The sequence below is a fragment of the Elgaria multicarinata genome, chromosome 8 (genome assembly GCF_023053635.1).
Source record: "Elgaria multicarinata webbii isolate HBS135686 ecotype San Diego chromosome 8, rElgMul1.1.pri, whole genome shotgun sequence".
Lineage (NCBI taxonomy): Eukaryota > Metazoa > Chordata > Lepidosauria > Squamata > Anguidae > Elgaria > Elgaria multicarinata.
Genome location: NC_086178.1, coordinates 112,800,535 through 112,817,433, shown reverse-complemented (window position 1 = coordinate 112,817,433; position 16,899 = coordinate 112,800,535). Strand labels below are relative to the sequence as shown.

Below are 16,899 nucleotides of genomic sequence, written 5' to 3'. Positions count from 1 at the left end.
AATGGAGAAGGAAGAATATCAGCAAATTTCTCTTTGCTTACTATTACAGAAGTTCCATTGCTGAAATTTTCACTTGAAGATCACCTTAAAGTCATAAGAATACTGCTAAATTAGGAATCTTGCTACCCTATTGGTAGATGGGAAGCCCAGAGTATCCTGTATGAGAGGGCTGTTTAATAGAGTTATGCTGAATTTATGTGGAGTCCATTTTTCAAAGTGAAAGGTACCAATTTGTTGTGGGGAGGGGTATACATTTTCTCTGAAAGAACAGTGTTTGCCAAGATGAGGCTAAAGTTGGTTCCTAGTTCTTTATTCAGCACAGAAATGCATGACCGCCCTAGGCGGTTTGTGAACCGCCCAGAGAGCTTCGGCTATTGGGTGGTATAGAAATGCAATGAAATAAATAAATAAATAAGGAACTGGCATTTACATATAAACACTGAAATATGCACACTGAAATATACACACTGAAAGATTATCCCAAATCATACAGATCATAGAATCATAGAATAGCAGAGTTGGAAGGGGCCTACAAGGCAGATAAGGAGGCCAGAGCAGCCAACCCTCTACCCTCTTTCAAAAGTTGCCAATTAAAGAAGCTCAATAAACAAAACTGTTGTTAAGGCAGAAAGATAGTAGTGGTGTGGCATGCTATCCAGTATTGCACAGAGAGTGGGTTAGGACATCACAATAAACCATGATGGCTTAATTAACCCATGATGGCTCAATTAATGCACCATGGGTTATGTCATTTGATGGGAGTTATTTTTAACCCACGGAGTTAAAAATTATTTGGCCAAAACAACCCACTCTGATAACCCATGGTCTGCAGAGTGGGTTATTTAACCCATTGTGGGTTATCATATTCTGTGGAGGTAACAGGTTATTTTGGCTAGCTACAGAGATATGCAGCAAGAGCGGTCAAAACAGCTGCCACTCTGCCCTTCACTGGAACATGTTAAAGCCACCAAGCCAGCAGTGTAGAGGGAACAGGCAATGAGATTTGGTCCTGATCCTGCAAACCCCTGAAGTGTTATAGACATCTCCTGCTTTTGGGTGCACTTGGGATTTTCACTGCTTTCATAGTTAGGGCACTGGATTTTCATAACGCATCAGGTGCCTCCTTAGCAGAAGAGGCTGGTTATCAGGTTTGGTCCTAATCCAGCAAACCCCTGAGGTTTTCTAGGCATCTTCCCCTTTTGTGGGTTCTTGGGATTTTTGCTCTTCTAGAGTAAATGCACAGGGGATTTATAGTGGAGTGGGTGCCTCCCAACTAGGATGGAGGTTGGTCCCAATCCTGCAAAACCCCAAGATTTTCTAGCCACTTTCCCCTTTTGGGGGTGCTTGGGATTTTCCCTCCTTGGTGAGTTATTGTGCAGGGGTTTGATGGTAGATTGGGTGGTGCCTCCTGACTGGGGTATGCTTTGTATGAAGTTTTGTCCTGATCCTGCAAATGCCCAAAGGTGAAACAGCACTACTACTCGTGTGGGAGGACTGCAACAGGACAGGGAAAGGGGGTGAGACAAATTACACACAGTATTACACATCATGATGAATGGTATTGAAGACCTTATCTTGAGTATTGTGTCCAGTTCTGGGCATGACACTTCAAGAAGGATGCAGACAAGCTGGATGGGGTTCAGAGGAAGGCAACGAGGATGATCAGGAGACTGGAAACAAAGCCTATGAGGAGAGACCGAGAGAGGCAGTCTTTCAGTCTCTGCCCCTTTCTTAAGGGGCAGTGTCCTGGGGGTGGGAACTGTATGATTTGGGATGGTTCACAGCTTCTAAGTACAAACTCCAGTTCCTAATTGTCAGTGATTAGAATGGAGACAGCATGTGTACAGATGTATGTAAACTTCAGTTCCTTATTGCGGTTGTTCATCCAGGATTGTGTTGAATAAGGAGCTAGGAACCATCTTCAGATTCACCTCACATCCATCTTGAATAGCAGTTTAGATTGTGACGGACGATGCGATTGACATAGCCAGCGCAAAAGAGGTTCTCATTATTTACCACCTTTGCACAGCCTTCTGCATTGTATTGAAGGTAAAGGGATCTGGGGGCACAGCAGTCTGTTATGGCAAAACTCTCTAGGTGCCTCTGCATGGCTCAGAGATCTTAATGTGATTGTAAGCATATGAAGGGAATACAACTATGACAAAATATATGTGGCTGCAGCAGGCCTGAAACAACTGGTGCCTTTGAGTTTTGCTGCTACTGTACCACGAGGACCACTACCAGTGGTAGTGGATTTGATCCCCTGCTCTACTTACCACTGTTTCTGGGTCACCCTCCAAATCCAGATTTGTTGAAGACTGAAATCTGGGCTGTGTTGATTTTTCCTGTGCTCCAAATTAGCTTCTAATTTAATTCCACTTACAGAAACTAGCGCAAAAGGTGAAATGAATATCTTCTGCATTTTCGTTGTCTCACACTGCCAAGTCTGAAAACTCAGCCATTTGTTAACATGATTTGATGTCCTAAAAAGTGTGTGTGTGATTTAAATTAAAAATAAACTCCCATTTGCTTTATTAAAATACCCTTACCTGGTGGGAAAGGGAATGCGGCGGGCAGGGGGATTACTCTGGTTTGATTTCTTTAGGAACTTGTGTTTTGAATACTTTTACCACCACAATGTGTTTCTGTGGGAGCAGCAGCAACAGGAACCTGAAAGCAAATGAAAGACATTTCAAGCAAATGATGAAAGATGCCCTGCTACACAGTGCGTGCTCCGTGTCCTCTCCCATAATCTTCAGTGTTTGTGCTTTAGCAGGTTTATCTCCTCTCTTTTCTTTTCTTCCCCCCCCCTTTTTTTACATTCCCTCTTTAATTTTATTTTCAGTGTTGAAATAATTTCCCCTCAATGTACTCCCTCTATTCTAAACCAGTTTCCATATTCTCTGTGATGTCTTTCCTTATCTTCATTCCCTCATTTCCTCCTCTGCTTCCCATCAGCCTCCAAAAAAGATATGGGATTATACTCCTGGAGATTGCTCTATCCTTACTAGAGAGGATAGAAAGGTAATTCAAACATACGTTGTACTATGGTATGGTTTTTGTGTGTATACGTGGCTTTAGCTTTCAGTCTCTAGCAATGTTTAGATTTTAAGAGTGCAATTCGTGGTTTGAATTTAATTGAGCTTGAACTTATTTTACAGTGTTCTAGACTGTAAAAAAAAATCTTAAAACATTTCTTGTAATCTTCATTAGATCACAGCAGCTTCTTTGCTTTTGCAATCTGTATTAATAATTGTACTAACAAGTGTGTTCCAAAGTTGATAAATTATGGATGTATTTTTTTCTCTGTGATTTTAAAAGAAAAATGTATGGTTTATTACTATATTTGAGTATTGAAAAGTATTGAATTTTTATCTTGTCTATATCTTTCTTGTTCTTTAGTTTTCAGGCTTTATTTTTCAGAGTTAATTTTTATTCCTTTTGTCCCCACCCATCTCTTCTTCCTTCTTTAACCAGATTGATCCTGAAAAAGACTATTATCTCTACCAGACTCAGTTAGAGGCAGATATAGAAAAAATGGAGAAGCTTTATAAAGAAAAAGAAAAACAACAACAAATGAAGGTATTTTCTGTTCATGCCATGCTTCTAAACTTTCTGCTCTGAGCTATTTGCACAAAACAGCACAAAAGCCGGGAAGCCACCCAGTGGCCAGTGGTCAGGAGAAAGTAGTGGGCCAGGGAAAGGGGCAAGGCCATCTGGGTAGGGCCAGTTTTGGCCCCTGGGCCTGAGCTTCAGCACCCCTGCCTAAATTATGGCTAATCTTAACTATATGTTTTTAGGGCTCATCAGATAACATCTCCTCAGCTCTTCTTTGTGGTCTCTGTGCATCACACATTATGGGTTCTGCACCTGCATGGAGCCTCGATTTGGGAAACTTCTAAAGTTGAGGACTGTTTTGGAGGGAACCCTGGCCCCACCATCTATTACGCATGCCTAGTCCCTCGTAAGGATCTTCCGGCTCCGTTTTGAGCAGTTTCTTTCTCTTGCTGAGGACATTCTTCACTTCTTTTTCCTTTTTCTCTATAGTTATAATCTCTCTACAAAAGAACATTTCACTCTTCTCTTTTCCTCACTTCTCCAGTGAGGAAAAGGGGCCGCACATGGCATTAAAAGGCTCATTTCACAAGTGAGTGAAATGTGGGAATAAACTCCTGTCAACAGACGGGCAGTCCCTTTGCCTCTTCTGCCTGTGCGACATGCACATTGTAGAAACCTGGCACCTCTGCCAAGGTTTCTCCAAGCAAATATGCAGAAATTACTCTGGCAGACTCAAGGCAGTCCATTGAGAAAAGGCTCTAGAAGCTGTAGATAGAACAACTCCAACCGAGGGTCACAGTTTGTCTAAAACCCTGACAATCTTGATGGCCCAGCCCTCCTTCACTACATCAAGCTCCCCAGTCTAATCCATGGACCAGATGGCCCCTCTGACATCCGGCTGCTCTCTAGTGTTAAATGCTGCCCAAAAAAATTCCAAGCAGGCCAGGGAGCGTAAGTCAGCAATGGAGGGACAAAAGAAGAAGGAAAAAAAGTACAACAAATGGGGATGTAAGGGGACTCCCCCTTCTACACTGCCACTGCCACCTTCTTTATTTGGCTCTGTGATCCAACCACTGGGCCAAACACTTGACTCTGCTCAATTAGTAGCAGATTCACTTCACTGTCGAGAATGGACCAGCAGAGATGGATCTCGACTCTCTCCCTGAATGGAACCCTCCATGCCGTTGATACTATCATTGGGATGGCTAGAGATCCATCCGAGACCATGATATCTACCTCGGAAGGACCAGATGCAACCTCTCCATGCCACAAACAACCTCCATCAGCCCGATATCACGGTCCCTGATATCACGGGCAGGGGGGATTTCTTCACACTCTCAGGTGATTTGGAGAAATTCTGAAGTAAGTGTTTCAGGGGGCTTAAATTTTTAGCAAAGAGTGCCTGTCAGGCTTCTCTTCTTTCTTATTTCCCCCCTTCTTTCTTATTAAACAGTTTAGAAATCCTGGCTGCTCTCATTATTTTTGTTTTATTTATTTTAAAGCAGTAAAGCACATCAAGCTGGAGGAAGTGCCCACCAAAGATAGTCCCATGGCTTCAAAGCCCTGAACTTTTATCTCAGATATCTGCCTTTTCTACTCAATCAATCAATCAATCAATGTACCTTTATTGGCATAAAAGCCTTTTCTACTCTCAAATCATCTATATTACTTTCCTATTGAGAAGAAACCAGCTTCAAACAGTTCCCCTTCTTATGAACTTTATAACTTTAATAGCTGTGCCCAGTCTACCATACGCCGTTGTAGCATATCTTAAAGTTTATTAATTAAATATTGTGGGGGCGCGGGCTGCTTGGAGGCTGCCGATACAGTGCCATCTGGCGGACCTGGGGGGCAGGGAGGTTGAGGGGAGGGGGAGCAGGTGTCCCCCTCTCCCCGGGGTTCCTGTCAGCCTTGGGCCAGCTCGCATGAGATTAGGCCGGGGCCTGGGCTCGCAGCAGGTGAGCGGCCTCCCACCCAGCCACCAAGGGCCCCAGCCGTGCCTTGCTCATGATCCAGACCCTCTCCCTGGGGTTCCTGTCAGCCTTGGGCCACCCGCCCAGCTCGCATGAGATTAGGCTGGGGCCTCGGCTCGCAGCAGGCGAGCGGCCTCCCACCTGGCCACCAAGGGCCCCGGGCGTGCCTCACTCATGCTCCGGACCGTGATGCTGCCCCCTTTGTGGGGGGGGGAGTGATGAGGCAGAAAGGGGGTAGGATTACCTTGGAAAGCCTGGAGGAGTCGGGCGAGGGGCTTAGCAACCTGTATCAGCTGACGTTACACGTTACTGTTGCTTAGCAACCTGTATCAGCTGAAGCCTTTACGAAAACATACCTAAGCTTTTTATATATATAGATATTGGATGGATGTTTAATCTTGAGGTGTTACGGATATGCAGGTTATCCCCCCACCTATTTATTTTCTTAAAGCTTCTTTTTTAAAAATAAGACATTACACAAAAGAGTAGTTCTCATAATTGGAAAATATCTTTTCCAAACCCTATAAAATGTCAGGATTTGAACTATAGATGGGAATTTTTAAAAAATGAGATTGCATGAGAGTGTATGTACATCAGTGACACCTCTGTCTGGGTTCTTGCAGAGTCCAGCACACTCCTCTCCACTGGAAATGTTCTCAGACCATTTGCCTCAGTAAGTTTTAAAAACTGTTCTTTGATGCTTATGTTAATAATCTTAAGTGCTTATCAGGTTGGGAATTTTTTTCTTTGGGTCTTAAATGGTTATTAACAAGACTCTATATTAGGAATTATGTGTGTGAGTAAACTAGATTCATGGGTAATGGAGGGCGTTATTTGTCTATACCAGTGGTTCCCAAACTTTTTCAGGTAACCACCCTCTCGGTTCCACAAACTCATGCCCGGTGCCCCCCTACGCTACCCTATAAAAATAATTATTCAGAATAGCAATTTTCAATGACCCACTAAGGAAGATAATAACAATACAACTCAGAACAGTAACAATTATTTGAATATTTATTGAAAATCCAATTACATTTTTTTTAGTTTATTCAATTAAACATTTCAATTCACCATTAAAAGGACTCTTCTTAAGCGGTATTAATACATGTGTGGATTCTTCCCCTATATGGCTTGGGACCAAACTACCTTCTCCCATAAAAATGTCCCTGGGTTTTAAGACCTTCTAAAATCATAGAATCATAGAATAGCAGAGCCGGAAGGGGCCTACAAGGCCATTAAATCCAACCCCCTGCTCAATGCAGGAATCCACCCTAAAGCATCCCTGACAGAGGGTTGTCCAGCTGCCTCTTGAAGGCCTCTAGTGTGGGAGACTAGAGATCCTTTCCCTTGGTATCAGAAGGTCCTGCTATTTTGTTTTATAACTCCTTTTCAATTGCTGAGAAAATAAATTTTCCCCTCTCATACTTCTCTTTAGCTCACCATATTCCCCCAGCTACCTTTCAGTAAAGACAGAGTTGGAGGCAGCTCTTGGGGATTCCACTGGACCGGAAAAAGAAAGGCAAATCTACAAAAGTGTTTTGGAAGGAGGTGAAATCCCATTGCAGGGGCTGAGTGGTCTTAAGCGTCCTTCCATTTCATCTTCCACTAAAGGTAGGTTGCTAAAACAACAGTCCTTATGCTTCCTCATGCATTAGTTATTGGAACTTTCAAAAAGGATTTATTAGCTTATATTGTATCTATATTAAAAAATGATAGTTATGTATTTGTGTCAGGATCTTACATGTGATCTATAATTCCTGGACTTGTAGTTCATACTGCAGCTGGAAGATGCTATTTTTAATGCTTCCTCATTTAAAAATATTCTTTGCAGATTAAAAAACAAACAAACTACATTGTGGTGAATTTTTGTCCTTGCAGGGTGGTGTGTTAGCCTTCAAAACGTAATCTCTCACATGTAGTCTGAACTGCTTACAGTCCATTTTACCATCTCATGAGTCTTTCACATTCTGCTGCGCATATAAATGAGGGAATCGGCCTACATTTGGAAGATCAAGAAAGGTGCATCGTAAAATATTTGGTTTCAGCTCAGGATAAAATCAAATACACAAGATAAAACATGAGTTCACTGTTACTTTCTCTTCTTTTCAGCATTTTAAACCAAATTTTTATACCAAATTTTTATGTGAATATTTGAGGTGAGGGTGGAAGGGGAGGTTATACATTCACCTCTAGCATAGCATTTGTTCAAGCCTCAGAAGGTGTTCCCTCTCACTCTTCTATCTTTTTGAGTTGTCTTGTATTTCCCCTTTTCCAGACACAGCCTAGTTATGCTCTCTCTTGCTCATGGTTTGACATTCCTCTCACTCCTCTGTCCATAATCCTGATCATCTGCTGATAGCCTCCTAAACTGGCAATGTATTTAGGTTTGTCCTGTCTGCTGACCTTATTTATAATTTCAGTGCTATGTTCTGTAACCCGGGGAGCCACATCTAATGTTGACTGGGGGGCTGGGGGATGAATACGTGCATGCACACACACATACATGTGCACATGGACATGCACACACAAATACACAGAAGCTCAGGATCTCTGGGGTGGGGGAGAGACTTTAACCTCACCCCCATCCCAGTGATCCTTCCCAAGACCACTTGGGGCAGGGGGAGGCTGCTTTAGGGTTGCTGAGGGAAGGGAACCCCCTTTTCCCCTAGATTGGGAGTCCTTCCCTGGCAACATTAGCAGCACAAAAGCAGAGTCTGGGCTGTTTCAGATGGGGGAGCCTAAAACCTCCTCTCCAGCAACACGAATTGGGATCAGTGCTTCCCCGCCACCATTAGTAACAGTCCTCTTGCTGAATAGGCTCTCTGGGCTTGGATAATTGAGGATGATTAATACTAACAGATGTATAAGGGCTTGTAGAATAAGAAAACATTGAAATATATCATCAGCTGCATAACTGTGGCTAATTTGCATGTTTTGATTGTGTGTAATTGATATAGGGCATGCTTCAGCTAAATAGCAAGACTTACCGATTTCAAAGACGCATTAAGCACATGTTACTGGAGTGTGGCCATAAATTGCATATTGTAATGGGAGGCAGTCCACACTTCTTCTTATGAAACTGTTTCTTTCACAAGTAAACAATTTGAATTTTCCCTTGAGAATACCGTATTTCTTTGATTGTAAGACGCCATCAATTCTAAAACGCACACTAATTTCAGTACCACCAACAGAAAAAAAGATTTGATTCTAAGAATAGTAACCGCACCCACAATTCTAAGACGCACCCCATTTTTAGAGATGTTTATATGGGGGGAAAAGTGTGTCTTAGAATCGAAGAAATACGGTATTTGAAATATTAACTTAGAAATCAGTTCTTTTTACTTGTTTTGCTATTAAATTTCCAAATTTATTTCTGCAACTTAGCAACACATTTATTCTTATTCTTCTTATTACAACAACAGCAACAGTGGAATCCTATATATATGTCTACTCAGAAGTAAGCCTCATTGAGTTCAATAGGGCTTACTCTTAGGTAAGTGTGTATAAGATTGCAACCTAAATCTGGACTTTATAAGATTCCAGCAGGATTGCGTGTTTTTGTCAGACTTTTATATTCATGACTTCTGATACATATAGAGAAATACAAAATAATTAATGAGATATCTTTTATGAAGGCAGCTTATGTCGATGGAACAGTATGAAGCTTTTGAGTTATGAGTTCACTGGACAGAAAAGAAAAGCAGTTGATTCTCAGTTATTTGTACAGCAACAGTGCAGATACTTTTAGAAACTTCTTTTAGTTTATATATGTCTACTCACAAAGCCTTTTAAGTATAAACATACATAACGCATTAACTATGAGCTCCATCACACCTCCTTCTTTTATCCGGTTTTCATCCGCAGTTTCCCCCTCCATTTCCATAGGGAGTCAAGCGCTGGGCACATTCATGTCTGTGCATTGTTGCGCTCTTTCAGCTCATGTATCATTTCACCTGGAGCGCTACTACGCCAGAGAAATCTCTTACCCGGTCCCCTGCGTTCTCCTTCCCCCTGCAGTTAATTTTTTATTTTTAAAAAAGATTTCTTTATTTCTGCGCAAACACAATAGTACAGCAGCCTGAAACTGTGCAATTATGGTAAAACAGCACGCTATACTTTAACCTAAGATCATATTAAACAAACTCCAAGGAAGGGAGGATGTTTGCAGGAAGCAGGAGGGAACGCATGGGCCGAGACGGTTGCTGCTCCTTGGCTTGGGAAAGGTTTACAGCGGAGGAGGAGCAAAGGCTTGTTTTGCTTGTTTCAAAGGGTGGGCAGATAAACAATCATTTTAACTAATTTCTCTTGTAAAGGTGGTCAGTTCCCTCCCTTTGCTCCAAGGTAACAAAAATGCTTACATCTGCGTAATTTTTAAAGGTAAAGAGATCAAACTTGGCATGGTGATAGCTCTTAAGGGGGACTTTAGCCATGCCAAGTTTGAATTAGGTCTGTTCATGCCTTGATTTTAAGGAACTTTTAAAATGGAAATTAACCCAAATGCTTACAGCTGTGTAACTTTTAAAGATCAAACTTGGCACAATGATTGCTCTTAAGGAGGGCTTTAGTCATGCCATGTTTGGTTTTTTTTTTAAATTCCCCCCTTAAAACCTTTTCCTGATAGTCCACCAGTGTGAAAGTCCACCTGTTCGCCAATTGTGAAGGATTCCATTGATTTCAACTGCATTTACATCCAAGTCATACTTAAATCCCATGCATGCTTACCTTGGAGTAAACCCCATCAAACAGACAAAGACTTACTTCTGAGTAAACAGAAGTAAGATCTCAGGGTTGCAGAGCAATTCTTTCCAGAACATTTCTTTGCTGTTTTAGACTTTAAAAAAAAACTTCTGAGTGACCACACTATTAAAAGTCAGTTCTTTATGTGTTTACTGAGAAGCAAGTCTCTCTCTGTTCAATGGGAGAGTGTTGAAATTAATGTGATTTACTCTTGAGTAAGGGAATCAGTAGATATCTAATTTATGAACTGGAGATGCACAGCCCAAATGGTCAAAGTAAAGAAAAATAGATCCTTCACAGTTGCAAACAGGTGGACTTTTGCACTGGTGGACTATCAGGAGAAGGGTTTAAGGGGGGAATTAAAAAAAATCCCTAAAAAGTCAAGGAATGAACCGATCGGATTCAAACTTGGCATGGGTCACAAGTTTCATCTCTTTATCTTTAAAAATGAGGGAGCTGCGGACAAGGAGGCTGGGATTGGAGCAGTAAAAAGTCCATTCATTCCAACATTCTACATGGAGTGCTGGAGGAGAACTGCCCTTCCCTCCCCTTTTTCTCAGCAACTCTCCATTCAAAGCACACACACCCCAGCAAAGGAAAAAGTGGTGGGACAGCACTACATGGAGGCTTAAGGGAGCATTAAAGTCGCTTGGGGAAAATAATCCAGACTTTCCCTGCTCCTAAAAGAAACAAAACATGGAGGGGAAGAGGCGAAATGAGTGCAGGACAGGGAGGAGGTCATGTGAGTACCGGGCTGCAAAACCACATACCAGGCATGGCAAGTGTGCAATAAATCGCTGGTGTGATGGAGCTCTATGAGTTGCTCAATCCAGATTGTTCATATGTGGCATGGTTGTGAATTTTAGTTGCCAACCAAGTCTTCCAAGTGAATGCAAGACTTTTGGAGATTTAAGAGGTTAAAATACTCGCCCACAGATGGCAAACTGTTCTTTTCCATTGTCATTTTTTTTTACCTGTAGAGGTGTTTAGAGCTCTTAGTTTTAATCTTGTGAGCTTTCTAAAGAATCTAGCTTGCAAATTCATGAATTATGTGGATTTGAAGTAATGTCACTGGTTTGCTTGAAATTATTAGCAATGGAAAAGAACAGCTTGCCATCTGTGGGTGAATATTTAACCTCTTTATCTTCCAAAGTCTTGCATTCACTTGGAAGACTTGTTCTGTCTTGTGCTGAGAATTTGCTACTTTCATTTTATCAGTGAAGAATTTAACTAAAAAGCTTACATCTAAATAGTTCAATAATGTTATTCATGTACAGGGATTTTGTATAAAGAGCACAGTTGGTCACATTGCAACCTTTGCTTATTTTCATACGGGCACATAATATCCTGAACCTTCAGATTCCTAAAGTAGTATTCCATCTGCACTGGCCTGAAGAGGATTGCCTTAATCTGGCCATTTCCCCTTAGTTTAGAAACGCCTCTGATGTCACAGGATTTGCCTCCCTGAACGCAATTGTTCTGTGCCCTTCAGCAGCACGGCTTGGCTGTTTCATTGCTTTCCTGCATTCTTTTAAACATTGCCACTGTCAAGATTGTCTTGTGTGAAACCCAAAGCATGTCATCCCCCACCCATGATTAACTGCTTTGCCAGATTTATGCTAACCGGTTGTGTTTATTTTATTCTGCATGCTTTCCAGTGGATCGTAAAGGTGGGAGTGCTCATACAATCGCACCCTCTTCAGTTAATAACCGAACCCTTAACTTTACCAATGCTGGTCCACTAGCTCACCTGTATAAACATAAGAAACCCTTATCTGCTGCAAAAGTCTGCATTGCTGAAATTCTTCCATCCAAATTCAAACCCAAGCTGACTACTTCACTTATTCCTGGGCAGGACAAAATGGATCTCTTGCCTCATGAGAAAACACAAAGCTGTGAAAACCTCTGTAGTTCATTTGCTTCCTTTGATAGCAAGAACAATTTCATGGTAGATGTAGGCATAAGTTGTGAGAATGTCCTAATGAAGTCTAAGCAAGACTTTGCTGCCAAATCCAGCAGCACTCAGAGCCTGCAAGAGTATGGCATTTCCAGCTTCAGGAAGGATTACATGCTTGGCTCTCGCAAGAATGGGATGGAGTTCACCATGATGTATAAAAACATGCATCATATCAACCATTCTCAAATCCAGCTGGGCACTGTTTCATCCTGCAGCGTGAAGGAAATCGCGTCCCTGTTTGAGAATGAACTAAAGAACTGGAAAGAGCCCAGCCCCAGCCAGGAGAACTTGGAAGAGATCCCCAAGCACACGGTCTCTTCTCGCATCTCTGCCTTTGAGCTGCTGATCCAAAGATCCTTGTCAGTGCCCGCTCTCAACTTTTCCAGTGCACACATCAAATCTCCATCTCCTAGTCTTTCTAACAGCTGCCTAAGTTCAGTGTATTCAGCTGAATACCTGCTGGATTCCCCCAAGCCCGATCTGGAAGGAAAGAATATTGCCAACCAAGTGGATACTTCATCCCACTCTTGTAGCAATACAGAGGATGTGACATCAGAGTTTAGCGATGTGCCCCTAATAAACACTCTCTCTGCTTGTACCAATGAGATAGATCTCTTATCGAATGTATCCAATGATAGCGATGGTGACAGCAGCATTAATGGCTCCCAAATACACAAAATAAACAAGTGCAAAGGATCATGCCCAGCTTCCTACACAAGGTTCACAACAATTCAAAGGCATGAACTGCAGCCGTCTGCCAGAGGAGACACTCAAGGAGATAAGGTCTTGCTCCCCAGAAATGCCTATCTTATGAGCCCACTTCCCTTCAGGTTGAAAAAGCCCCTACAGTACAATACCAGAAAGACTTCTCCTCTACAGTGCCGAGGGGACCTGCTGCCATCCAGCTGTGAAAGCCAGAGTAATCTTATCCAATCAAAGGAAAAGCTGGTGGGTAGGGATATCCCACTATTCCATGAGTTATGTATCAGACAGAAACCTCCAGCCCCCAAACGCCTCACTTCCTATGACATTTTCAAAAGGTTTAGCCACTTCCTGGATCTGAAGGCTTGGCAAAATACTTCCTTTTCCCTAACGGATATTCCAGATGCTTTTAATACTGGAAAGGTTCCTTATGCTTTGTACCTCAACTTGGACACAAACAACAACCCACAAAGTGAACCCACGACATACCTTAGAGGTGGCAATTTTTGTCTGCTTTTCAGCGTTACTTCATCTGTATTCCACTTTGTTTTTCCTCTGTTCTTTATTTCTTTCCTCATATTTCATCTTTTCCTTGTCAAATCCTGAAATGCAAGCAAGACGCACACAATCTAAGAAATTATTTCCACTGTCTTTCTAATTACCAATCAGAGCAGTTGTCTCAAATGGATGTGAATTATTTTTGGAAACCGGCTTAAATCCCATATAATTTGCATCCCCAGGGAACTAAATGAGGAAACCCCATTTATTTTAGGTTCTTGGTGAGTGTGTTTGCATGTGTGTGCGCATCTGTGCATCTGTTTCTTTGCATGCAGTGATGCAACTTTCCTCAATGGCACTAAGTTAAATCAAATTTGTTCATTATGGGCTGGGGTTTTGTTGCTTCTTACTTCAACTTTATTATTTGCTTCAACCTTAACAACTCCCAAAGATTCAGAATTTTACCACTGTTTGATTATAAATTAAGCAGCAGAACAATTTTCGCTTTTTCCCCCCTGTCCCCTTTTTTCTGGTTCTCCTAGTTGAATCAGTTTGCTTTTAATGACGTTGTATTGTTTTAAAGTAGATTCAGAATCACCAAGGCATTTTGCACCCCTTGATTACATGGAGAGTCCTGAAGAAAATTTCCACAGGCACCACAGTGATAAAGAGGTAATATTTCTTGTAACAGCCAATATTTTTTTCTACCGCAGTATTAATGCGTTGGGTGGGACAATGTTTGAATGTAAGCAAGATACTCTTAAGAAGAGGCTTTCTGGGTAGGTTTTTTAATAGCTGCCATGGGAATTTTATTGAGGAGTGGAATATAAATCCTTAAAATAAAAATGAACTTTAGGACTTGCTTTCATTTTCAGATGATCATTTTGAGATTAAATTAGAACATTGGTGATAGTGGACATGAGTACCAGATGGCCAACTTTGATCATAGGGGCCCAAAAATTTTGGCTGGCCTTGGTAGCCAAGCCAAAATGTATGGTTGCCAGAGCCTCGCACTTTCCCTTCAGTGTAACCCTAAATGTGTCTACTTGGAACGAATTCCCATTATGACCAATGGTGCTTATGTATGTGTAAATGAATTTACCTAGAGTAAGAGTAAACCCCATTGAATACAATGGAACTTAATTAGGGTGGCCCTATGAAAAGGAGGACAGGGCTCCTGTATCTTTAACAGTTGTATTGAAAAGCGAATTTCAGCAGGTGTCATTTGTATATATGGAGAACCTGGTGAAATTCCCTCTTCATCACAACAGTTAAAGCTGCAGGTGCCCTGCCCTCTTTTAAATCTGGTCACTCTAGTATAGCAGCTTTAACTGTTGTGATGAAGAGGAAATTTCACCAGGTTCTCCATATATACAAATGACACCTGCTGAAATTCCCTTCTCTATGTAACTGTTAAAGATACAGGAGCCCCGTCCTCCTTTTCATAGGGTTACCATAACTTAATTCTGAGTAGTGGTGCATAGGGGTTGGGCTGTTGATCTCTGGTCCCCTTCCCCCAGGTCAGAGTTTGGAACCGGTGAGGGGCAGCAGGGTTCCTTCATTTGTGCTGGGCCCCAGAAGGCCTCAGAAGCCCAGCGCAACTTTTCGGTTCCAAACCTGGAGCTGGGAGATAAGAACGGGCTTGCTTTAATATTAGGCAACCAAAGTAGTATGCTTGGCACCCAAATGAGTGGCTCTAAAAGGGAAAGCTGGAGCTCCTTTGCACTGTGGGTGGCAAAGGCACACCTTGAAACACCACTGCTAGCCCATGGTGGCAGTGCATCTGGGACCCTGCCATGCATTGCCCAAACAGAAAGCTCTGGCTTCCTTTACAGCTTGGAGCTAAGAGTAGTGGGCAGGGATTTTCACATAGTTGCTATGGAACTCTCTGAAGTTCAAAACAACTGAAGGGGATGTCTCAACCCTCACCAACTCCAAGCAGCAGAGGAGAGAGGGGCTCTATTCATCAACCTTGCCAGAGGGCATTTGCCATGGCAGTGGGGGTGGGTGGAATATAAGCCCAATAGTTGAAATCTTATTAATCACTGAACTTGAAGTAGTAATCCTGTGTGCACCAGTTGCTGGGGAACATGGTTGGGAGGGTGCTATTACACCATGTCCTGCTTGTTCATCCCTGGCCGATGGCTGGTTGGCCACTGTGTGAACAGAGTGCTGGACTAGATGGACCCTTGGTCTGATCCAGCATCAGGGCACTTCTTATGTTCTTAGTACGTATAGACTTTACTTCAAAAGAGAAAGTTAGGAGTTCCCTAAAGGTGAAACCTGGCTTGATCACGCCTATACCTTCAGAAAGGTATATTAAGGTAGTACCAATACTTTTCCCCCTTCATTTCCTTGTGCCCCCCCCCCTTCTCTCTGGCTTCTTAAAAGATAGCAAGCAGGTAATTTAATCATTATGTATCTCAGTTCAACTGTTCTGGAAATGGGCACAAGAAAGGACACCTATAAAAGCTTTTTCAGTATTTCTTGCACAATTTGGAACATTTAGAGGAATATATCCATTTCTGCTTGAAATTTTCAATCTTAGGATCACCTTGTATTTGATTATCTTCTTTCCTTACTGTGGTTTGTTTAAAATACTAATGTATATGATTGCATATTCAAAGATCACAGTCCTGTAATGTGCTTCAAGCTTTGATGTTGTTGCATAGGCAAGACAAATCAGGGTTGAAGTGTCTTATTAATCAGATTGGCACATTCTTTGCTTTGGGGAGTATCTGGATAACAATATAAGAACCATCAGCCAGATACCTCTAGAAAGATGACAATTAGGGCTGGAAGGGCACAGCCTTCTTCTGTTAGCAGTCCCTAGCATTTAGTGTGCAGAGTCTTTGAACACAGAGGTTCTATTTAACTATCATGGCTAATAGATGTTGTTGTTGTTATTATTATTATTAGTAGTAGTAGTAGTAGTATCCCGCCTTTTGCCCAATGCTGGGCCTCAAGGCGGCCTAATGTTAACAAACGGGTTCTGCAACAACATGTTGCAGTGTAGAGTTTGTTCAGGCTTCCAGCCGGCCACATCCTCTTCCGAAATACTCTATTCCAGGATCTATAATTTTGACATTCCTTGCCAACCATGCTCAAAATTGTAGTCACCAGCCTCCTATCATCATACCTCCTCTCCTCCCATCTTCAGTGCCCCTGCTTTAAGGAGCACCGAGAAACTTATTTCAACAGTGACCAAGACCCTCCCCCAGGCCTTTTGCAAAGGAAGGACTGGCAAGGAATATGCTGGGCTGGCTGCTGCTACTACAGAAAAGTGCTCTAAGAGCCTCCTAGCAGTGGTGCCCAACCCCTCTGCCCACCCAGCTTTTCCTGAGAGAAGGTCCAGCTGGGAAGGAGGCTGGTTGGCTTCAACCTTCCCCCATCTGCCTTTCTTGTTCAGGGTTTTTTGTTGTTTTTCTAGCATGGCCCTGCTGGCACCTTAGCCATGTAGCTTCCAAGCCAACC

At 42.3% G+C, this 16,899-nt stretch overlaps 1 protein-coding gene across 1 annotated transcript in view; it reads left to right on the top strand.

Annotated features, from left to right (window-relative positions):
* The window catches only part of SORBS1 (sorbin and SH3 domain containing 1), a 213,393-nt gene that overhangs the window by 137,896 nt on the left and 58,598 nt on the right, over positions 1–16,899 (top strand). Inside the window, exons 17-22 of the mRNA XM_063133194.1 lie at positions 2,959–3,024; positions 3,478–3,582; positions 6,155–6,204; positions 6,967–7,142; positions 11,927–13,423; positions 14,009–14,097. Of these exons, the coding sequence (XP_062989264.1) occupies positions 2,959–3,024; positions 3,478–3,582; positions 6,155–6,204; positions 6,967–7,142; positions 11,927–13,423; positions 14,009–14,097 (1,983 nt within the window). The remainder of the gene's footprint in view (positions 1–2,958; positions 3,025–3,477; positions 3,583–6,154; positions 6,205–6,966; positions 7,143–11,926; positions 13,424–14,008; positions 14,098–16,899) is intronic.